Source organism: Phoca vitulina, unplaced genomic scaffold, assembly GCF_004348235.1.
Source record: "Phoca vitulina isolate PV1807 unplaced genomic scaffold, GSC_HSeal_1.0 scaffold7, whole genome shotgun sequence".
NCBI classification, from domain to species: Eukaryota; Metazoa; Chordata; class Mammalia; order Carnivora; family Phocidae; genus Phoca; species Phoca vitulina.
This window is the reverse complement of record NW_022589710.1, coordinates 40,577,947-40,601,741: the sequence shown is the minus strand read 5'-3', so window position 1 is coordinate 40,601,741 and position 23,795 is coordinate 40,577,947. Positions and strand designations below refer to the sequence as shown.

The 23,795-nt window shown below is 53.6% G+C and overlaps 1 protein-coding gene across 1 annotated transcript in view; it reads right to left on the bottom strand.

Moving 5' to 3' along the window:
- GALNT16 (polypeptide N-acetylgalactosaminyltransferase 16) overlaps window positions 1-23,795 on the bottom strand; it is a 90,567-nt gene that overhangs the window by 12,335 nt on the left and 54,437 nt on the right. The window contains exons 3-13 of the mRNA XM_032405405.1: window positions 20,517-20,674; window positions 17,001-17,099; window positions 16,011-16,078; window positions 15,166-15,231; window positions 12,741-12,862; window positions 10,439-10,526; window positions 8,961-9,045; window positions 8,557-8,660; window positions 3,571-3,697; window positions 2,195-2,287; window positions 452-535 (exon numbers count right to left, since the gene is read on the bottom strand). Coding sequence (XP_032261296.1) covers window positions 452-535; window positions 2,195-2,287; window positions 3,571-3,697; window positions 8,557-8,660; window positions 8,961-9,045; window positions 10,439-10,526; window positions 12,741-12,862; window positions 15,166-15,231; window positions 16,011-16,078; window positions 17,001-17,099; window positions 20,517-20,674 — 1,094 coding nt within the window. The remainder of the gene's footprint in view (window positions 1-451; window positions 536-2,194; window positions 2,288-3,570; window positions 3,698-8,556; window positions 8,661-8,960; window positions 9,046-10,438; window positions 10,527-12,740; window positions 12,863-15,165; window positions 15,232-16,010; window positions 16,079-17,000; window positions 17,100-20,516; window positions 20,675-23,795) is intronic.

The following is a 23,795-nucleotide window of genomic DNA, read 5'->3' as shown; positions in this document are numbered from 1 at the left end:
GTAATATTTGTTTGGATCCATGTGTTGGGATTCACTAAACCCACCCCTTACTACTAGTTATCTCTAGATTTTTCACAGCAGCAGAGAAGTCTACACTGAATGAACATCTCTTGTCAATAGTTTTTTGCTTTGGTTGCTTTATTTCCTGAGGATAAACTCCCAGAAGGGAGAGAACAGAGTCAAAAGGGATGAGTCTTTATTTCTGCGGCTTTTGCTACATAATGCAGCGTTGTCTCCCTATGGGGACAATGCCCTTTTCTGGCTCTATGACCCAGTCTGTTAAAAGTTTGGTTCCTGCCACATCTCACTTTTAACTCCTTCCCATTCCCCCCAGAGCCTTTACCTGAAGATTCAACACCGACAGCTAGAAAGAACCGGACTGCCCAAGATGGGGAGATCTCAGGGTGGTCCCCCACCCAGGCCAGACGCACAAGCTGAGGGCTGCACTCACGTGAGCTCTGGGTAGACGTTATCCAGGTACCAGCGGAAGGACTTGCAGTTCATCTTCTTCCTTTGCTCGATCCGCGTGGCTACGCTGGAAGAGAAGGGACGTCTCAGGCTTTGGCAAGCGGGCACAAGGAGGAAGCCCCAGGAGGCTGGCCCCCTCTTTCCGCCTACCCCAAGCAGGGCAGGGCCAGGAGCTGTCGCAGCCTGCCATCCAGCCGTGGCCACCTGCCGCAAATCCTTCTCTGACCTGCAAGGTCACCCCAGGTCTCCTGGCCATTCCTCATTTCTTTCCTCAAATTCCTGCTCACTTTCCAGGATCAGTGCAGCCCACCGGGGCCCTGCTTGACTCTGGCTTCTCACACCTTGAGACCTCAGCACACCCCTAGCTGGTCCTTAAGCAGAGCTTTAATGAACTCCAAGTTTTCCTTTCCTGCATTCCAATTTTAGCAGAAAGAATCTAACAAGAAAAGCACACTTGAAAGGTCTTTCAGGAATTTTGGCAAATGAGAACCCTCTGATGTGCCCGTGGACGCCACAGTTCCACCTCCCCAGGGTCCTCGGCTACCCTGACTGGAATGGCCACTGACAGATGACCCCCCACCGCCTCTCTGAGCCTCAGTTTCTCCACCAGTAAACATGACCACCTATCCCAGAAGGTTTTCAGAGAATCAAATGAATTAAGAGAGCATAAGAGCCTAGCACAGGGTAGGTCTTCAGTAAAGGTTAGTTCGCCATGAAAAGAAATAGTCAGAGATGTAGTTTTTTTTTTTTTTAAGGGATATAGATATGAATAAACAGAGGGAAGAATATTCAGAGATGATCACTAATGTTTTTAGTCTTCTGACCACAATCTTAAGAAATAAATGTATCTTACATTGTGATCGAGTATTCCCATGTGCATATATAGCTATACACATACACATATAACTGAAAGAAATTTCACCAAACAATACTTAGCTTTAACTGTAATCAACTGTTCTTTTCTATTTGCTCTGTTCCAATCTATCATGTTCTCTATCATTTTTTTTTTTAAATGCCGGTCACGACCCATGAAATTGATTTCATAACCAATCTACATTTTTTTTTTGTTTTGTTTTTTTTTAAAGATTTTTTTTATTTATTTGACAGAGAGAGACGCAGCGAGAGAGGGAACACAAGCAAGTGGAGTGGGAGAGGAAGAAGCAGGCTTCCTGCGGAGCAGGGAGCCCGATGCGGGGCTCGATCCCAGGACCCCGGGATCATGACCTGAGCCGAAGGCAGCCGCCCAACCGACTGAGCCACCCAGGCGCCCCTGCATTTTGAAAATGCTTAACTAGACTGTCATCATACCAGCCCAGGACAGGAAAAGAGGCTAACAGGTCCCAGGCGTATTTTGAACAGCAGGGGGTGGTGGCCAAACCCCAAGGGTTTTCTGCAGACAGCCCGGCCCTGACTGACTACTCCCACGGCTGTCCTTTTTCCCGCAGGCAGCTGGTGAACGGGCAGCTCATCTTCAGCAGCGAGCCTTCTCTGGTTGTTTCTCCCAGAAACAACCTCAAGGTTGTGTGCTCCTCAAGGACCCAGTCCTGTCTCACATTGTGTATCCTACCAGAACCCCCCACCCCCAAGAGTCCAGCGGGGAGGGGCTCAGTTACCAAGGAGACTGAGTGCTTTCCTGGCGTCCACACCATTTTGTGTTTTGTTCTGGTTGTGCTAACGTGGGTGGAGGGAGGCAAACAGGGCTGGCGGGGGGCGGGGGGGTGCCCACCTGCCAAAGGCCTTCCCGATGGCCGAGGGCCGGGCCTCATAGTAATACTGCTTGTATTCATCCATCCACACCTCTGCAGTGCGCTTGGTGTTCCTAAAAGGGGAAGAAGGAACAAAATAAAGTCACCAGGGAGGTGACAGAGTTAGGATCAAGATCAGCTCTGTGCAGTGCAGGGTGATGAGAATCTTGGGAATGTATGCGCAGTAGTATGATTGGGCTGGTATAAATGAGTACAATCCGTTAGCATCCATCAGCTCGTGTCTGTATACTCTTCACACTCCACTGGAGGACTCTACTCTGCCAAAATGCCTGCATGTGGGCAAAAGGGACATGGACCAAATATTTGTTTACTAAAACAAGGGTGACAACCTGAATGCCCATCAATAGGAGAATAACGGCCCCTACTTTTATATGATGGAGTACAGGCCATGGTGAGCACGCACTGACACAGAAGGATGTCTACCATTTAGGGTAGAGTGGCAGGAAAGCAAGCTGCAGACAGAACACACAGCGTGACCCCATTTATATAAAAACACAAAGTTATGGTGTGTATGCTTCTCTCTACATGAACCGCATATATGAAAAGGGGTTAAAAGGCCTGAAATGATAGACCAGAAATCTAGTCACAGTAGCTACTTTTGGAGAGACAAGTGGGATAAGAGTCAGATTGGGTAAAAGGGACTTTTGCTTTTTCCTCTGTATAGGATATGAAGAGTAAAAACACATATACGTACAGATGTGTATAGGTGATATATCCTGGTGCAGCTTGCATTTTATAGCGAACATATATTACTTTTATAATTATAAAAACAAAAAATGGGGTGGGGGGAAGCAAACCGAAATAGTAAGCCATTCAATTAGCTAGACTGGGGAGCCACTGTGGCAAACAAGGAAGCGTGGGCCTGACAAGCAAAAGAATTGTCCTCAGAGGGGGTGCTCGGGACCCTCTTCCCCTTCCACCCCCACCAGGAGCGCGGGTGATGGCTGGACTCTAGGGCCAAGCGCATCCTGTGGCTGGGGACATGGATGGGCAGATGCTGAACAAGTCAGGCTCAGGACATGGCATCCAGGACCAGAACCTGGGGCCCAGTGAGTGGAGGGTCCAGTTAGTCCAGTTAGTGATTGGGCCAGTTTTCCAAGACGTTCATGGACAAAGAGGGTCAAGACAAGGGAGGCCTGGTGGCAACACTCTCCATTTCACCCTTCCACCCCTCAAGGTACCTGGAATCCCAGAACTGGTAGGAACAAATGGGGAAACTGAGGCCCAGAAAGGGGCTGCAGCTGCCCAAAGCCGCAGGAGTAACCGACAGGGCTGGTGGGGTCTCGGACCTAGGTGTCCCGGCTCCTAGCCTGGTGCTCTTTGCATTGTGACCTACCTGATGTAGGTGAGGGCATTGCCCTCAGGGAAGTTGTAGGGATGCCGTTTCCTGAAGACGTGGCCCACCCGGCTGCAGGGCACGATCTCCAAGCTCCCACCGCACATCCACACCCTGAAGGAGAGCTCTGCAGGAAATGGGGGCCGTCAGGAGGGGAGAGCCCCTGGCAAGTCCCCCCGGAGTGAAGGTGGGAAGGAGCTAGGCTTCCTCGCCCTCGCCCCTGGTGTCTCCTTGGAGGCACAGGCGGGGCTCAGGGCTCCTGGGCCCATCTACATGGGACGTGCCCATCCTTGCACACGTTCCTGACTGTTCACTCCATGAATGTGCACACCCCCGCCCCCCACCACACACGTCCCCCTCCACACACCCCACTCCCCATCCCACCCCACACACAGCCTCTCCATATACACCACATACACACACCCTTCATATACACCCCGCCCCACACACCCCCTCCACACACACCTCCTCCACACACGCCACATATACACATATACACCCTCCACACACACCCCTCCACACACATCTCCTATACACATACCACACACACACACACACACACATGCACCCTCCACACACATCTATACACACACCACATACACACATACCACTTACACACACACCACACACACACCCCACCCCCCACACACACACACCCTCCATTGCCAACCCCTTACACACTGCCCGCATCTGAGCCCTGGAAGAGCAGTGGGGAAAGCACTGAAGCAACACCAAGACCATGAGGAGAAGGAAAACTGAATCAAACGCAGCATCATTTCCAGACTCCGACTAGAAAGCCCCATCCAGACATTGCTAAGGAAGAATGCATTTGCTCATCAGTCGGCTCTGGGCATCCACGAGGCTGGAATACCAGCCACCAACCAGGCCACGGGCCGCTCCAGCTGGTGTCTTTCTGGCTCCAGACCTCCCTCTTGGCACAGGGGGTCTCCATTTACAGGCTACCACTGGCCCTCTTGAGACACGCTTCCTTTTGATAGTGGTGGGGATGCTGAATGAGCTTCTGTAGGACTGTGAGGGACTGTGGTCCCTCTTAGGGCAGGGAGATGCAAGTAGCCATTCTGCTTCCTAGAGGGGGCCATCACACACTGCCCGCTCTGTTCTCCACTCAACGATTGTCACTTCTGCCAAGGACCCACCGTGGTGGCTGGCTGAACCTCTCATAATCTCTTCTGATGACCCTTTCGTATGAACCCTACAGTTGGACAGACACCCTGTGACATTAAAACACCTCCTTCCTGTCCCAGAAAATACACAACCCTTGTTTTTTGTTTGTTTGTTTTGTTTTGTTTTTAATTAAAAAAAAAAAGACCATTTTCTCATGAGTTCCAGCCTCGGTCCCTCGTCCCACTCCCCAGCTGGCCGTACAGACACTCATGGTCCCTGGCCAGGCCTGGGGGTTCCCACCTGGCGCAGCTCGTCAGGGCCCACCCCCCACCCCCAGTGACTAACGCCCCCCTCTGTCCAGCCTGTGTGCAGCAGACAGCTTCCAGACGTGGGCCAGGGGCCAGGGCGGGACACATGCCATAGCAGGGCTGGCCATGCTGATGGGCTTCCCTAGGTCGGCCTGCAGACTGCCAGGCTTGCGTCCCTTCTCCTGGGAAGAGCTCTGCAGCTGGGTCAGCAAGTGAGATTTAGAACTAGGGGCAGACCCGGGGGACAGAAGAGCTGCATTCTGGTTCCATTTCTACCAGACTAACTTGGTTACGCTAATAAGTCACTTCATCCCACCAGCCTGCCCTGTCCATACTGTTCTTGGCATTACCCACAACACGGTCACGAGCAGTAACTGTCACCCATTTACTGAGCCCTTGCCATGTGCCATGCTCTATAACCCAGGTCTAATTCTCACAGCAAGCATGTGAAGCTGGTATTCTCATCCTCATGTTTTGTTTGTTTTAATTTTTAAGAAATTATTTATTCCTTTTAAGTAGGCTCCATGCCTAACATGGGGCTCGAACTCATGACCCTGAGGTCAAGAGTCGCATGCTTTACCAACTGAGCCAGCCAGGTGCCCCGTCCCCATGTTTTTAATCAGGACTGGGAAGCTCAAACGTGTTAACCTCTCCAAGATCACCCAAATACTCTTGCAGAATTATAACGTCAAGTTCATATTTTGTCCAGCAAGCTGCACTGTTTGAATCAGACTCCTTAGTTCATTCAGCAAAATTTTATTGGGCACCTGTTAATTATGTGTCATGCACTGTTCTAGAATCCTTACACACTCATGGGTAGGTGACGGGAACTCACTAAAATAAGGAACAAAGATGTAAGTAGACAAGAAGATGAGTGAAATGCGTAGTCTCTCCGATGGTATTAAGTGCAATGGAGACAGACAAAGCAGGAAGGGGCTGAAGAGCGCCAGTGGAGCTGGGGTGGGCTACAGTTTTAATCTGATTGGGAAGTTCTCCAGCAAAGGGGGACATTTGAGCTCAGACCTGAAGGAGGGGAGGAAGCAAGTCATGTGGCTTTTGGGGGAGAAGCATTTCAGGCAGAAGGATCGGCAAGGACAAAGATGTAGAGGCTGGAGTGGGCGGCAAGTTCCGGGACCGCAAGGAGGCCTGGTGGAGGCGGCTGCGGGGTGGAGCGAGGCCGGGTGGGAGAGCTGGGGGTGTGCCATGAGGGGAGGGCAGATGGCGTGAAGACTGTGGGCTTTGCTCTCAGTGATGTGACAGAGTCCCTGCAGGGTCATGAGCAGAGGACCGACATGATCTGACTACCTTTTAAAAGGACCTCTAATGGGAATCCCAAGGTTTTCACATTGGCCACCTCCACTTACAGTGGCCTCTGGGGCTCTCTGAGGGGACACAGGAATGAGTCTCAGTTTAGGCATCTTCCTTCCTTCAACAAAAGAATGAAATGAAAGGCCCAAACCCACCAGCAACAGAGCTCTCCCGGCTCAAAACTGCTCCCAGCAGCTGAATGTCTGAGCACCCGCTAGCCTAGAAATTTCTTTGACTTTCTTCTAAGAAACAAAACCCTTCGCAGAAACACTCTGTGGTTCACCTTTCAAGTTCCCCAACCACTGAGCCCTCGCCTCAGGCAGAATTTGAAGTTAGCCGTTTGATCATTTACTTGTTTCTCTGTCAATCACCAGCTGTAAAAAAAGAAAAAGAAAAAAGCCCCTGGATGCAGGAGAGACCATTCGTTTCCCAGTCCTCTGAGTCTGTACAGGAAGCCCGCTTTGCCAAGGCCCTCTTCAGGCTGAGACTGAGGGCGCACAGGAGGTCACTTGGGCCCAGAACATGCGAAAGGTCAGAACGGAAGGGTCAGTGCACTCGGTTCCCAGAATTTACTTCTTCAAATGCCTGTCTGCAAATGGTTTCCAAGAGTAAGTTATAAAAGGGAGAACATTCCACGCCTGTTTCCACCCCAGTTGGTTTTGAGTTAGGATCAGACCTATTATAAGCCCCACTGCTGGGGCGCCTGGGTGGCTCAGTCGGTTAAGGGGTTAAGCATCTGCCCTCAGCTCAGGTCATGATCCCAGGGTCCTGGGATTGAGCCCCCACATCAGGCTCCCTGCTCAGCGGGGAGCCTGCTTCCCCCTCTCCTCCCCACTCATGCTCTCTTGCTATCTCTGTTGCTATCTCTGTCTCTCTCAAATAAATAAATAAAATCTTTAAGAAAAAAAAAAACCAAGCCCCACTGCTCATCTGTGTCGCAATCAGGGAGAGAGAAGAAAGACCTGCCCCTCACCTCTCAGAAACACAGAATTTGCTTTGATCACACCTCACAACACTGAAGTGGCTCTGGTTGGGGCACTACGCACACCTGTCAGATGTGGAGCTTCCTGATTGAAATCTGGAAGGCAGCGTCCACCTCAGTTTTCCCACCTGTCAAATGGGTGAGATACCACCAGCCGTATTTACTTTGCAAGAAACGTGGTGAGGATGAAGAAGGAAACAAAGGGCTCTGCAAAGAACAGGAGACCCCCGGATCGCTCCCCATCCTTCGCCCTGCAGACCCCCGGATCGCTCCCCATCCTTCGCCCTGCTCCTCGCGGTGCGGGCTGCACTGTTGGCTTCCTTCCTGCGGGCTGGCAGTCTCCATCAGAGCAGAGAGAGGGGAGAGCGAGGGTGGGTATTTATCCCCCGACACCCTCTGCCTGGGTGCTGTGGGCTGGCTGTAGGTGCCCCAAGACCACAGCTCCTGTGAGGGAGCACTCCCTCCCCGTCTTTCAGACCTAGGGGTGGCCACACCTCACAGCAGTCACCAGCCAGCCCAGGACTGCGCTGTCCCTGCGGCTCCCTGTATCTCGCCCACACCGTGTGGACGGTCTCTTTAGTAAAGCCCCTTACATTACCCATGTCGGCTGATCCACTGTAGCAGGCCTTTATCTAACCGAACCTCGCTGACGACCCTGGGAGCTCGCTGCGCTCTTCCCTTTCCTGCTGGAGCTAGAGGGCTCCCCCAGCCCCGTCAGTAATGGTAATGGCCGCCAGCAGCATGCCACGTCTTTTAACTCATCTCTTATTTGGTGCTCATACCAGCCCCTTGAGGAAATGGAGGCTTCGGGAGGCTTTAACTTGTCCAGGGCCAAACAGCTTGTAGGTGGTAGGGCCAGGATTTGCACCCAGGCCATTTGCCCCCATTCTTACATTTAACCACCAAACTCCGCTGCACCCCCCACCCCTGGCTTTTCTGGAAGAGAATCAGCTGTGGTAGTTAAAGCTGCAGCCCCGATTACAGTCTGTGTGTCCTTCCACACACATGTCTAGCCATGTGACCACAGGCTCCCCCTGACCACCTAAATCTTTGTTTACTAGCTGTGTGGCTCTGGACCAATTACTTAACCTCTCTGTGCCTCAGTTTCTTTATCTGTAAAATGGAGATATAATAGTACTTACCTCAGAGAGTTGTGAGTATTAAACAAATGCATACATGTGTAGAACAGGGCCTTATGCATAGAATGCGCTCGAGCAGGGTTATCTATTATTGTTGTTACTGTTATTGTTATTTCCAACTTACCAAAATTCTCTCCACCCCAGATGTCCATCTGGGCATCATACTTTCCCAAGTGGTTAAACCAGGACTTGTCGATCACAAAGATTCCTCCAGCTATGACAGGAGTCCTGGGAGCAAGGAGAGGAAAGAGGCAGTGCATGAGCTGGAGAAGCTGGGAACCCTTCTAGATGGCCCCAGAACCCCAGGTCATTTGCCCCAGAATCCCCCGCTTGCAGAGTCACAAGGGCAGGACATCCAGCAACTCCCTGACCTCTGTCCTCTCTGTCCCTGGGGCCCAGAACGGAGTCAGCACTGAGACAGTGCTCCCTAAGGAGCACCAGCAACTGAAACAGCCCCCCACAGCAGCCTCCCAGGCCCCCTGACCCAGGGAAGGAAGGGGTCTCTGCAGAGCCCATGGCAGCACTGACCTTATGGGCTTGGTGGGGTCGGTCCGGGCAATCTTCTGCTCAAGAGGGATCTGCTCCCACTTGAAATGCAGGCTCCAGTCAAATCCTAAGGGACAGAGTGGGGTGAGGACGGAGCTCAGGGCAGAGCTGCTGCAGCCCTCAGTCTCCCTTGATCAGAGCCCAGCTCGCAGAGGGCCCTGGGCAATTCATGCAGTCATTCCTTCACTCAGAACGAGACGGGTCCCTGCCCTCATTGATCTACTGGGTAGGACAGAGACTACAAAAATAAATCAATAAAACAATCTGCTAGTCAAAGGTGAAAAGTGTTAAAAAGAAAAATAAAGAGAGGTGTTCGTACTATTCTAGTAAGGGTAGTCAGGAAAGGCTCTCTAAAGAGGTCACATTTGACCTGAATGAAGGACTGATCCATGCAGATATCTGGGGAAATGGAATTCCAGGCTGGGGGAACAGCAAGTGCAAAGGCCCTGAAGTGATTTCCCAAAGGAGAAATGCCTGGCTCCCTTCAGAACCCCACTCAACTCCAAGATCTAAGTAATAGCTGTTTCCATTTTTTGGAAGTCTGGGCCCCAAAAAGGAAAACCACTCTGCCCACTAGCTCCTAGCAACAGATTCTCTAGTGCAGCCTGTCCAATAGAACTTTCTGCAATGATGGAAATGTTCTATATCTGTACTGACTGTCCAGTATGGTAGGCACTAGCCACAGGGGGTTATTGAGCACTTGAAATGTGGCTAGTACAAGTTAGGAAGTGAATTTGAATTTTATTTAATTGTAATTTAAATATAAATAGCCAAATATGGCTATTATATTGGACAGCACGGCTAAAAAGTCTAAACCAGAGCTGTCCAAAAGAAATATGATGCAAGGCAGAAATGCAAGCTACATATGTAAATTTTTCTAGTAGCCATATCAAAAAGAACATATGAAATTAATTTGAATATATTTTAATGCAAAATACCCAAAATGTTATTATTTCAACATGTAATCAATATAAAAAACTACTGATGAGATATTTTACATTCTTTCATAATAAGACTTTGAAACCTGGTGTGTATTTTCCACCTACAGCACATCTCAATCCAGGTTGGTCACATTTTAAGAGCTCAATAGCCGTATGCGGCCCATAGTTACTGCATTAGACAGCCCGGGTCCGGACCACCTGCAGGTGTACGTATCAGGAATTCATGCATGACACTGTCCCATCATGCCTTTCTGCCAGGACTGTGGGCATGGTCCCTGGGCTGGCAGCCTTTGGGAAGGATGTGTCAGGGCTTGTGCCTCGGAGGGGAAGACACAAGACTAGCTGGGCTCTGTCACTGATTGGGCCAGAAGGCTTTGTCCCCGACCCCAGAGCTTTCCATTTTCTGGTGGTGTGAGACGCTCTGGCACAGCTGGGCAGAAGAGCACCAAACCAAGGCTTGAGACTGCCCTCCCCTGCCCCTCTCAAATCTACAGCCCCTCCTCTGGAGGATGGACCCACCTCCACGAAGATCAGCAGATGCAGCAAGGTAGGCAAAGTTATCCAGACTGATGACATCGATGATGGGGCTCACCACACGGGTGTGGTCCTGGAGGGGAGGGAACGAGAGATGGTGTGAGGCCAAGGACTCTGTGAAGAAAGGCCCCGCTGCCTGGACTGTGGGCAGAAGTTCTCTCCGAGCCACGGGGCACTCAGCCCTTTCTGCAGGATGCGGCAGGTTCTTGCGAGCTGTCCTTCTCCTGGAAGATCCCACCTGGGGCCCATGGGCACAGTGCCCTCCCAGCCTCTTCCGTTCACATCATGCTTAGCCCTGCTGGGATCGCACCTCCTCAGTGAAGCCCTGCCGGATTGCTGCAGGCTGAGGATTTCTTTCTCTTGTAAGCTGCTCTCACAGTTACAGTCCAGACAATTCCTGGGGCACTGAATCATACGCTGTCTGAGGTGGCTCTTCTGTTGCTGGTTTCAACTGTTGTTTTATTAATCGTCATCCACCTTTGTACATGTTCGGGCTGAGTCTTCCCAACTGGACCACCAGCAGCGTGAGGGCAGGGACTCCGCCATCCCTATGCAACCTGGCTGTCACTCTTTCATGCCACATCTGCTGCAAGGTCAGATGCATTACTCCCTTCACCCTCTTAGGCACAAATCCACCTCCAAAACATTGGTGGGTAATGTCAATTTTACTAAAGATTCGGGGGTGGGGTGGCTTATGTCATCAACGCTATGCAAAACTATCAATGGCCATCAGCCCTCTCTTCCCTCTCCCTCCACAGAGGGACCCAGACCAGAGTCTCTTCTCTCCCCGCACTCTGTGCTGACCCTCAAAATCCTCTTGTCTGCAACTTGGAGCCCAGCTCTGCCCCTCGGTTCACACCCCCTCTCAGGACCAGAGCAGGGGAGACCACCCATGGTTTCCCACAGAGCTCTGTGGGGGCCTCGCCTTTGCCTTTTTATACACTTTTTTGTTCTGAGATATAATTCACATTTTTATAGCAATTTCATCAGCTGTAACTGACATGTGATAAAATTCACCATTTTAAAGTGTACAAATTTGGCTTACAATATATTCACAAGACTGTGCACCCATCACCCCTATCTAATTCCAGAACATTTTCATCACCCCAACAAGAAACCCTGTACCTGTTAGCGGTCACTCCCCATCCTCTCTCCCTCCAGCCCCTGACAACCACTCATCTCCTTTCTGTTTCTATGGCTTTGTTTTATTCTAGACATCTCATATCAGTGGAATCATAGAACACGTGGCCTTTTGTGACCGGCTTCTTTCACTTAGGGAAACGTTTTCATCCACATCGTTGCACGTTATCAGTACTCCATTCCTTTTTATGGCTGACTAGTACTTTGTTGTATGGCTATCTTGACAGACATCTGGGCTCTTTCCACATTTTGGCTATTCTGAATGATGCTGCCCCGAAGACTGCGGTGCAAGTTTTTGTGTGGAGTGGGTTTCCATTTCTCTTGGGTATATACCCAGCAGTGGAAGGGTCATCAGGTAACTCCGTGTTTAAGCTTTTGAGGAACTGCAGGACTGTTTTCCAAAGCGGCTGCCCCACGTTACATTCTCACCAGCCATGAGTGAAAAGGCTCCCACTTCTCCACACCCTCACCAGCCCTTGTCACTGTCCACCCTTTGGTCACAGCCATCCTGTAGGTATCGAGTGGTATCTGACTGTGGTTTTGACTTGCATTTCCCTCAAGGCTTAAAAATGTTGAGGATCTTTTCCTGTGCTTGTTGGCCATTTGTGTATTTGCCTTGAAGAAATGTTCATCCAAATCCTTTGCCCATTTTTAAGTTGGGTTATTTGTCTTTTTGTGGTTGATCCGTGATTACCTCATCCTTCCCTCCACCTGTCCTACCCTCCCCCTTCTAGTGAAATGCAGGCACGTGCTAGGGAACCCCGTCCTCATCTGTCCTTGACAAGGACACACACCCCCCTTCCTCCTTCTCAGGCTTCCCAGCCTTGACCCCAAGCTGCACCCCGCCCCTGCACAGGACCCGCCTCCCCCGGGAGCAAAACCTCACCACCATTCGTAGTAGGAGCTTTACAGCTCACCCAAGCTCACATCCACATGAATTCTCACAACAACCCCGTGAGACGAATACTACAGTTACCCCATTTTCAGAGGAGAAAGCTCATTAACATGATGTCACTCTGGAGGAAGCAGACCATTTAGGCTCCTACTCTGCCTATCCAACGTCAATGACTGTTCACGCGCCCTCATGCCAAGAACACGGTGGGCACATCCCAAGGGACAGAGCTCCCCCAGGGACAGAGGGACTCACCTCCTTGACCCGCTGCAGCATGGGCTGCAGCCACTCGGTGTTCACTTCACAGTGGCTGTCCAGAAAGGTGAGCACGGCAGCTGTGGCCACATCTGCCCCACGAACGCGGGACCGGATCAACCCTGCCATGGGAGTGGACAGGGGTTGATACTGGGACGGGGCCAGTTTGCTTCCCCGCCATCCCTCAAAAGTCTCAGGGCTCTCAAGGCTTCCTCTGAGTTACTGTGATTGAGCTTTACTTTGTATTTGATTATTTCCTCCCTCCCTCCCTCTCTTTTCTCTCATCCACTCAGCAACCATCATTACTCCAGGCTCATTCTCTGAGTGCTCTCTGTGTACCAGATACTGTTCTGGGCTCTGGGGACACACCGATGAACAGTCAGGCATTAGTGAACGGAATGTGCATTCGAGTGTGTTTTGGTACCAAAAGAAAACCAGAAACCAAAACCCTTTCCTCCCTACCCCCCGGGATCTCTAAGCCGTCCCCTTCAGCTGCATCATCATGTGTGACCTCGTGAGAGGTGACCTCGTGAGAATCTTCTAGACTAAGACAGTCTGGAGTTAGTATGCCAGACCCTTCACGTACCTTAAGCATGTTATTTAACCTCTCTGAGCCTGGGTTTTCTCATCTAAAAGACTCAGAGAGAAAACAATCCCCACCTGCCGGGGAGAGTGCCCGGTGTCTAGGAGGCCGACACGTGCTAGATTCTGCTCTGCTTCGACCCCCACCCCAAACAGTCTTGCTGATGGCTCACCAGCTGTCAAAGAATGGCCTCGCTTTTGGCAGCTCCTGGGGAGAGAGGAGGCCCAGCTGGGACTACTGAGAGAACAGCCACTGGTGTCCTGTGAGCTGTGGAGATGGAGGGGCCTCGCTCTAAGAGCTCAGCATACAGTTGCTCCTTGGAGAGATTTCCCTGGCCATACCTCTGCCCTGGACTCTGCCTCCATCCATCTGACTATACACCCATCTGTGCAAAAATCCATCTGTCCCATCCTTGCACTCCACCGGTAGGTAGCAAGCACTGAAGGTTTGTACCCGTGTTGGGCAAACCCCAGGAAACATTATATTCCTGGGCCTAAAGGTACCTACAACCCAGTGCTTGGGAGAAATTTCATTTCTCTCTGGCCTCTTCCATGCCAGTGAGCGATCTCCTTGGTCTGACTGGTCTTTCTTAATTATGCCCCTCACATCTCTCTCTCTCTCTCTCTCAAACTTTCAGTGGCTCCCTACTACCTGCCTTATCAAGTCTAAATGCCTTTCTCTGGCTTCCAAGGTCTTCTGCCATCTACCCTCACCCCACCATTTCCCCTCCTGACCAGACCCAGATTCTCCCAGGCAGGGAGGAGGACAGGGAGGTTAAGGGTGGCCTCCCTCCTCCAGGTTGGAATTCTGGCTCCTCTACTCATCACCGTGGGCAAATCACTGAACCTCCCTAGGCCTCACTTTCCTTATGTGCGAAGGGGGACGATGGGCTGTTAAGAAGAAGGACTGTGAGAACACAGGCAGAGTGGACGCCTGTTACAGGTGAGCCCTCAGGGAGAGGGCTGTTGGTATGACAGGTGCGCCCGTGCCAGGCCAGCCCTCGTGCCGAGTCCGCGAGCCTGGGCTGCCCTGCTTGCTCCCTTCACCTGTTTCACTGCGCCCTCACCCAGGCAAGGTCTAGTCCCCCATCACGTCCCTCTCCTGGCATCTGCCCCCACATCACCATGACCAGTCTGTGCCTGCGGTGGGTCCTGACTCCTTGGCCTTACAATAAGCTCTCCGAGGGCAGGGACCAAGTTTCATACTTGTTTTGTGCTTCCTAGAGTGCCATGTACAATCCTAGCTGCGTGGCTGATGCTCCGAAACACCTCTCGATTGGAAGTGAGGTGACATCTGCTTTATAATGCCCCAGGGCGCCTGGGTGGCTCGGTCGGTTAAGCATCTGCCTTCAGCTCAGGTCGTGATCCCAGCATCCTGGGATCGAGCCCCGCATCGGGCTCCCTGCTTGGCAGGGAGCCTGCTTCTCCCTCTCCCTCTGCCTGTCACTCCCCCTGCTTGCTCTTTCTCTCTCTCTCTGTCAAATAAATAAATAAAATCTTTTAAAAAAATAATGTCCTTTGGTTTTCTTGAAGCATTTCCACATAGTTTATCTCATTTAATCCTTACAATAGCCATGCAAGGCAGAAAGGGGACTATTACTAACTCCACTTCTCAGAAGAGACAACCCAGCAGCCAGAAGTAGGGCGACTTGCCTACGGTCATGCCATGGCCGAGGCTGACCCGGGATAGCAGAAGGGTCTTTCCACACCCCTTGGTCCTGGCCACCAGGAATGGAGTAGGCGCATGCTGGGTTAGTGTGACATGGTGCCAAAAGGGAATGGGGAGGTGTAGAGGTCTAGACCAAAATAGGTCTGCAGTGGCACCCAGGATCCAAGAACTTACCTTCCCGCCGATCATTGCGCAGGCACTTGACCTTGGGGATCCTGGTCAGGAGCAGACAGTCTTCAGCTGAAGGTGAAGAGAAGGAAGCAAGCTCATTCAGATATGGGCGTCAGACCACAAGGGGTTTGGTCGCCCCTGGAACCGCCCAGAAGATGTCTCACAGTAGGTCCAGGGAAAGGGATAGGGGTGGGGAGGTACACAGGAGCATGGTCATCTCTAATGGCCAAGGATTGCCCTGTGCCTCACTCCCAGGCCAGACTGAGGAATACTTATGGCATTGCCCCAGGGGGCGCCAGAGAGCACCAGCAGGTCACCGGGTAGCCAGGTCAACACCAGCGCGGCCACACTGAAGGGACAATCCTCAGCATTCGGCACTTGTAAGAACAAAGGATGCTGCTAATGTTGCTTCTGTTTTTAAAAAATGTCATCTCACTGGTGTCCCATCAAAACAACACCACTCTTTCCCCTTCCTTGGCACCTGGGAACAGAGTCAGGGAGGGCACCTAGAAGACTAAAGATCCGGTTGGGGCACCTGGGTGGCTCAGACGGTTAAGCGTCTGCCTTCGGCTCAGGTCATGATCCCAGGGTGCTGGGATCAGCCCCGCATCGGGCTCCCTGCTCTGCAGGGAACCTGCTTCTCCCTCTCCCTCAACTGTTCCCCCTGCTTGTGCTCTCTCACAGTCTCTCTGTCAAATAAATAAAATCTTTAAAAAAAAAAAAAAAGATCCCAATTGAGGGGCAGGGGTCAGCCCGTGATATCCAGCATGGCCCTGGGAGTGCTTGCCTCCACGCTCTGGGGAAATGAGAGTTTGGAAGGGTGCGAATAACAGGAGGTAGAAACTTACGATCTGAACTGAAGTCATCCACTAAGATGATCTCCTGGATCAGGCTGGCTGGAGTTCGGTTCAGGACACTGGAGTGATGGGGACATAGTGATGGGGACAGAGGAGCCTGGATTTAGGGGTCACCTTCCATTTACCTCTCCCTGCCCCAGGACTCCCCCACCACCCAGCTCAGGGGCCGGGACACTAGGCACGAGCAGCTCCTTGCAAAACTCCCGGGCCCTGATGAGCGGCTGAGGAGCAGTATCGTCCTCAGGCTCTTCCAAGGACCTGGCTGACCCTGCTGCCTGGACCTGCAGGCACCCGGGACCTGGGCCAGATGGGTTGTGGGAACTGCCCCAGTTTTGTTGTCAAGACAGGACCTGTAGCTGCTCTGACTGCTTAGGCTTAACAAGTTCTGCCAGGGCCGGGAGTGGTGGGGGCGGGGGTGTGTGTGGGGGGGAACAGGACACCACCCAGCTAGGCCCGGAACTGCCGGCCTGCTTTCCTTCCCACCATCCTTCCTCTTCCTCTACTCCCTGGGCAAGGAACCCCAAGCTTTTTTAATCCCTGGAATACTCCAAATCCTATCCTCATTAAAGAAATGGGGCGAGTAGGAGTTAAACTTGACCGCAGGGCCAAGTTAAGGAGGACAGAGGGGCACCTCCCTATGAATTGTTGGATGGCACCTACTGGGCTCACGGCCATCCACCTGAGGCTTCATGTCCATCCCTGACTCCCTTGGCTCCTGACCCTTGAATATCTGCCTTTGTCCTGGGGACCTGACCTTGTGTTTGTGCATCCCAATAACTAGATTGCTGGGGTCTCTCTGACCCTGATTCACCAGCTCCAGCTTCTCGGAAGGACAGGACTCCACCTCCCAGTGGCTGACCTCTTCACACCATCTGGCCCCGCACCCTGTCTCAATGTGCACTCCTGCCGGGGGCTTGGCAGATCTTCCCGAGGCCTCGGGGAGCAGCACCATTGAGGCGAGGGTCCTGAGATGGGGCTCACCTCTTCACAGTGCGCAGGAGGGTGGAGCGGGCCTCATTGTGGAAGGTGATGATGACGCTGGTGGCCGGCAGGTCCGCAGAGTAGGAAACAGACGGGCAACTGCGAATGGAGCACAGGGGTCAGAGGGCAGCGTGGGAGCATCCTTAGGACAGGCTTGAGGCTTCTCTCTGTCCAGCCTGCTGCCCCCAGGAATACCTCTGTGGGACAGGGAAGGCAAGCCTGAAGCCAGGGGGCGGGGCTGCCCTCCAAGCCCGCACTCCACCCCGCTCAGCCCATCCGGCCTGGAGCCCTAAGAGGGAAGCCACAGGTTGGGGTACTTTCCCCGGCCTGGTCATCTTTACCAAAGACCTAGAGCCCTCAGAACCCCCATCACTGAAGTGTTCAGAAGGGTTCTGACCATCGTGTCTGTGTGGGCACCGCTCCAGGCCCCGGGGACCCAGCCCTGGGCCAACAGACGGAGCTCCCTGCCTGCCGGAGAGACAAAATGGGGGAGACGGGGAGACCAGCCTCTGTTCAGCTACAGCCACAGCACCCTGTAGCTTCTTTCTCTTCTCCCGGCTCGCGACATTTGGAGGATCTGGAGAGGAATCGCCCCTCTGCTATCGTCCTGTGACTCCCTCCCTCTCGCTGCCCAGCCTGGACAGCTGGCTGGTGACCTGGGGCGGGGGAGCAGGCTGTCTCCTCCGGGGGCCCTGGCCTCCCCCTGGAGCACACAGAAGCCCCGAGAAGACCACGAGCAGTGCCTGCCACCCCGCTCCCTCCCCCTTCTCCGGCTCACACCACATTTTCAGCCATTGGCTTCCCCCTCCTCAGGAAAGGGAATTAAAACAATCCATTCCTGCCAGCCTCCATCCCTGTCGCTTCTGCGGGTGCTTTTATTCGTGCTCCTGGGGCCAGCGGGAAGGCAGCTGGTTTTCATGGCAATCTTCTTTATTACAATTGCTCTCTGACTATTCCAGCAGGGTCTGTTTTCTCATTCCAGCACTCACGCCCCGACAGCGTCTTACAGCCGGATTCCCAGGCCCATTTCCTGCCCTGCAGAGCAGATGGGGTCAGAAAGGCAGGAGTCCCACCAGCCTGGGACCCCCATGGGACGAATCCTGAGAGGCTTTAGAATCATTCTCCCTGACAGGCGATGTAGGGAGTAGGAGGGGTGGAGGGGTAGGGAAATTCACCTCTGCCCCCCCGAGAAGCCAGGCTTCCCAAGTGCATCCTCCCAGAGGCATGCAGATTTGGGGGTGGGAGTGGGCTTGGCCTGCTGGGACAGGGGGAGTGCTGGGAGAAGCAGCTGCCTCCTGGGTTCCCGGCCCCCCAGCACTGACCTCCAGGGACCCACGTCCTGACTGGGAACCCCAACCATCTGGTGCCCAGGAAGGAGAGAATCTGGATAGTGATGCCCATTTTCCACCTGAAAGTGGCCTACCTACCCATACCCCATCTGGAGGGTAGACTTGACCTCCCCCCAACCCGCCCCCTCCAACTCTCTCCACTCTGCATTTCTCTGGGATTTACAACCATGATGATGGCGATTTATCCGGCTCTCAGGAGCCAAGAGCCTTTGAAGAGGTTTGTCCCAGGCCTGTGTTTCAGGTTTGGGGCTGGTGGGGTTTTCTTTGTGTTGCTAGTAGGTCTGTCTTGCCTGGTCTCTCTGTTCCCCTTGAGGGGGCTCCCCAGATTGAGGGCTGGACGAGGAACTATCCTGACTGTTTGGAGGCCAGCAGAAGCTGCTGTCTGGAGGGCCAAGGAGAAGAGCAAGGCTCACCCCAGCACGTGAAAGCCAGCCCCTCCGTTGCTCCACCTACACGCACACACACACACACACACACACACACACACCCCGATCCACCTCAGGCTTCTGGGAGGGCTGGTAGCAACACGGGGGCAGGAAGGGAGGTTGGCCTCACCAAACCACCCCTGCCTCACACTCGAAGAGTCTTGTTTTAAGACCTGTGTCTCCCCAAGAGGAACTCCTCCTTTAAGTTCTTCAGTGAGCACCTGAGAAGCTAGGAGGGGGGCTTAGTGGGAGTGAGGGCAGAGGTGATCCAGGCTAACCCTGGGTCAGTTCAGAGATTTGGATCCATAGGACCTCTACGCCTTGGGGGTCAAGGTTGGCCGTAGCCGGGGTTGCCAGGAAAGGTCTCCAAGCAGAGTTGTGTGGACATAGCCTTGTAGGCCCCACAGTGCAGGTGGACTCCGCACCAGCATTGACCGAGAAAGAACTTGTGAGATCTGAGCTGGCCAGTGGACCTGTGGGGAGGCCTTTCGGAGTAGCAGGATTATCGTCGTACTGGCAGTGCTGGGGTTCCAAGACAGTGAGGACAGTCTGGGGCTCCCCCGACTCCATGTCCATCTCCTCTTGACAGGCGGCCAAGCCCACCGGATTTCAGGCTCACCTCCATGAGTGACATGGAAAGTGCTAGAAGCATGTCCCTTTCTGCACCCTTATCTCACACATACCTTTTGTGCTGTGGAGTAGCTGCTTCAGAAGGAAAAGCAATCTTGACCCGCATCATCCCCACCTACCCTTAGACCAGGACCAGCCTGGTGCTAGGAACACAGCTGGTCCAACACAGCCCATGTGGGTCCCTCAGAAACGCAGGCACATGGGTGAGTCTGCTCCAAGAGCCCCTCCTGCCCTGTCGGCACGGAGCACAGACGAAGCCCCCAGACCAGCCTGGGTTGGCAAGGAACCTTCCCCGGAGGAGAGGACACTGAGGGGAGTTGTGAAGGTACAGGTGGGGGGTGGGGTTCAGGCGGGGGAAACAGTGTGTGCATAGACAAGGGCAGGGGGACAGAAGGGTATAGAACTGCAGGAGCATTAAGTGCTAGGCGAAAAGGAGCAGAGGTTCAGGGCCAGGAGGGGTGGCTTGCACTTCAGGGTAAGGACCTCAGACTATTCCCATAGGTAAGGGCAGGAAGGGGGGACTGGAGGTGGCAACTACAATCCAGACAGGACACATCAAGGGCCTGAACCAAGGAGGGGGCATTGATGGCTTGCCCAAGGTCGGTCACTCACACCGAGTGCAGTCGGAGTGGGGATCATCATGGAAGGTGTCCTTGGTCCTGCTCTGGGGCCTTTCCCACCTACACCACTGGGAGAGCCAAGAGCAAGTCTGGGGAGCATTTCTGGGAACTGCTGAGGAAGCAGGGGCAGCGGGGCAGGAAGACGAGAATCCCTTGCACAGTGCAGGCAGGGTTGGTGGCCCCTCTTCACCTCAGCCACCATCAGCAGGCTCGCCCACCCCCTCCGGCCTCCCTGTGGTCCCCTGGCAGCCCCCTCTCACTGGGACTCCAGACTGAGGTGCTGAGGGGCCTCCCCGGCGCCCGCTGAGTCTCCTTGGCCGTCTCAGGCCCTCCGGAGGTCAATGAAACAGAGGAGGCAAGAGACAACTGAGGGTGAGGGTGTGAGGCTCTCAATAACCAGATGGAGTCTGAGGCGATCCTTCTCATTCCTTCAGTCCCGGGGACTGCTGACGGGGGCCGGCCCTGCCCTCCACGGCGCCATGGACGCTGTACCTGTAATGGCGTGTGTCCCGGATGGCTCGGTCTGGGCTCAGCTTGTCACTCTCCAGCTGGTTGAAGGCATGCTGCCTGTAAGGGTCCTCTCCGGCCTTCAGCTGCTTGGCTGCCAGGTACGCCTTCTCATCGAAGCCTCTGGAGGGTGTTCCTGTCACCTGAGCCAAAGGTCAGCATCAGAGGGGTCGCAGGCGGGAGGATAAAGCCGCCACTGTGGGGTAAGCCCTGATCCCGCCGGCAGGAGCCAGCTGCCTTACCTCGTCTGTACTTCAACCCAACTCTGTGAGCAGGAGATCGGTACTTCCCCCCTTGTACAGATAAGGAAACCGAGGCTCAAGAAGTTAAAAAAACAGTACCCAAACTGCTCTTAAAAAATGAAGGCTTTTTTTTTTTTTTTTTTTTAAAGCCCAAGGTCAGAGCTAATGAGTCACAGGTTCTGGATTCAAACTGGTTTTTCTGACCCGGAAAGTCATTCTCTTGCCCAGTGCTCTTTGCTGGATTTGGAGAAGGTGACCCCCGAGATGAGGTGTCCTGAGGGGACCACCAGCCAAGCTGGAGGTCGCCAAGCAACCTACAGTGTCCTAGGGATAAACTTGGGCCTGACCCTGGACTAGGCATGCAGTAAAACACCCGGGGCTTGGACGAGCTGCTGTCCAGAGAACTACCTGTGAGGACAAGCAGGCCCTTCCAGGCTCGCGCCAGAGCTGCCAGAACACCCAAATGCAGACAATGGTGCATCTTCTCGGGGACTGGCACTTGCTGCTGAGATAGTCAGAGCTCCTGGCTCACCGGAGGAGTGATGGATCACACAGGCCATGGCCCAGCCTCTCTCCTCTTAGCCACACCCCACTCTGTACTCCCAAAGTCCCCCCATGAAAGACCCTGGGGAAGGACACATCTGAGATGAATGGAGAGATAGATGGATCCTGACATCTCATTATTTGAACCAAACTGCTGGCCGGATGTTCCCCCAGAGTGCCTTGAAATATCATCAGTGGTGAGCGCATCCTGACTGCAGCCCTCCCACCTGCCCAGCAGCCTGGGCTGGAGCTGTGGGCCCCCAGAGGCAGCGGGAAGGTGGGCGAGGGTTATCCAGACACAGAACTCTGCATGAGGACTCCATCAAAGGCCTAGCCCCAGAGGGATGGTCCCTGGAAGGTAGCTGGACGTGGGGGAGAGGAGACCGAGGTGTTGGGTGATGCTGGGGGACATCCACAGTGGCCCAGGGCCTCCATGAAAGCCTAGCCCCGGACCTCGCCAGCAGGAATGCGGAAGGCTCCAGGGGGTGAGTATCTCCTTCAGGGATGCCACTCCGTCGGGTTCCAGCCTCCGGGTGCATCCTGTCCTAGGAGCCAGCCCCTGAGCTCCCCGAGGTCAGAGCTGGTGAGGGAGGTCTCCTCGTGTCCACCAGGCCCAGCTACACACAGATGCTCAGGATGGTGGCCACGGCTGCGGCAGCCACACTGTGATTGATATTCGGAGTTGGTGCCATGACAAGGGCTGGACAGATGTGGCAGAGCCCCCATGGGCTGGAAATACGTTTCAGGAAAGACAGAAGGAGGGAAGGAAGGAGAGAGGGAGAGGGAGAGGAAGGCTGTTTTGACCTGAACCCTGGCTTGCTAGAAGGACCCAAGCTGTCCATCTTGGAGAGTGAGCAGGAGAAGTTCTCTGTGTCCTTCCCACCTGGGAGAAGGACGGGCGCTAACTCTGCCCCCCCAATTCCTCCGAGCCCAGGTCAGAGAAATGGAAAGCAGCTTCTATTGATATCTGAGATAAAATAAAAGAAAAACTGCAGAAGCTCCCAAAGGGAGAGTATGCCACTTAATTATCCTGCAAGCCAACTGTGGGAAATAACCGTGTTTATTTATTTAGGGCTTCTGGCCACTCTGTGGGCTCAGGAAACCTCTGAGTCCTCATCCCACACTCACCCATCACCCAAGAAACATGGATTGAGAGCAGTGCATCTACCAGGCACTGGGACACCCCTCTGCCAAGTTCCAAGGCCTATCTGATCATTCATTCAGTTGTTCAAGAATGCTTGAGTTCACTCACTCCTTCATCCAGCCACCCAGTCATTCCGCAGAGCTCCACAGAGCACTCCCTGGTGCCAGAGGGAAGGAATGCTCAGGAGACTCTTCCCCCATCTCCAGCCTGCAGCCTTCCTGCGCCTCAGGCAAAGCTTCCTCAGGGCTCTAGAGAATGTTGTGGAAGACCAAGGGCTCAGGCCAAGGTTCACTAGAGAAGTTCCGTTCACTAGCGAAGCTCACTAGGATGAGCTAGACATCCTCAAAGATGCTGTTCAGAAGCGTCTGCTGCTCCCTCCCGCAGACCATAGCCTCCGAGGGTGCTCCAGCTGTCCTCCAAGGCTAGACCCTTCACTTGTGAGCCACCTCGTGAAGAAGGGTGCTGTGGAGTCCCAGTCCCTGCTCCCTCCCGGGGGTCTTAGCCCTGCTTCCACGTTGACCCAGCATCTCTGGGGCCTGGAGCCGAAACATCAGTTGGCCCCGAGTCAGCCAAGTGGAGGGGACGGTAAGGAAGGGTAGGATGTGATCTCTGCAGGGCTTTAACTTCTTCTCTGCCCAGCGCCTCCCTGGCCTCACCCCGTCCCGACCCAGACCTCTTCTACCTGGTATCTCACTAGTTCATATGCCTGCACCGCAGCTCATATTTCCTCACGGCTCTCGACCCCTCCTTTCCCTTTGGCCCTGTTCTTTGATCTTGAGACTTCCAGGTCTTTGAATGGCCCATCGGTACCGCTAACTCAACACCTCAAAACGAATTTGTCCCTGAAGACCACCACATGCTTCTCCTGCATGGCTGGTTGCCGAGGTGGGCAGTGCTGACCTCCTGGTCCTCCCAATAACACATGCAGGGGTCGTCCGTGATGTCTTCCCCGATGCTCCTCAGCCTGACCGAGACCACGGCCCTGCACATCCACAGCGGTGTCCTACGGGCTCACCACTAGTGCTAAATCAACAAATATTTCCTGCAAGTCTCGTACGTGCAGGCACTGTGCGAGAGGCTGGGAAGACGGAAATAAGCAAAAGCAGTATGGACCCCAGAAGAGAAATCTAGGAACCTAGATCACCCCTCGCGGCTCCCCCATCCTATGCCAGACCTGGCCACGGAAGTTCAAGAAGAAACCCTCACCCTCAACCTCAGATCATGGGTAGCTGGAGAACTGGCCGTGGAAGCCCATCCCACCCCAAGCCTAGCTGGAACAGGAGTCCAGACAGGGTGCATGCGCCACAGACTGGGGACCAGTGAATGCTCTTCCCC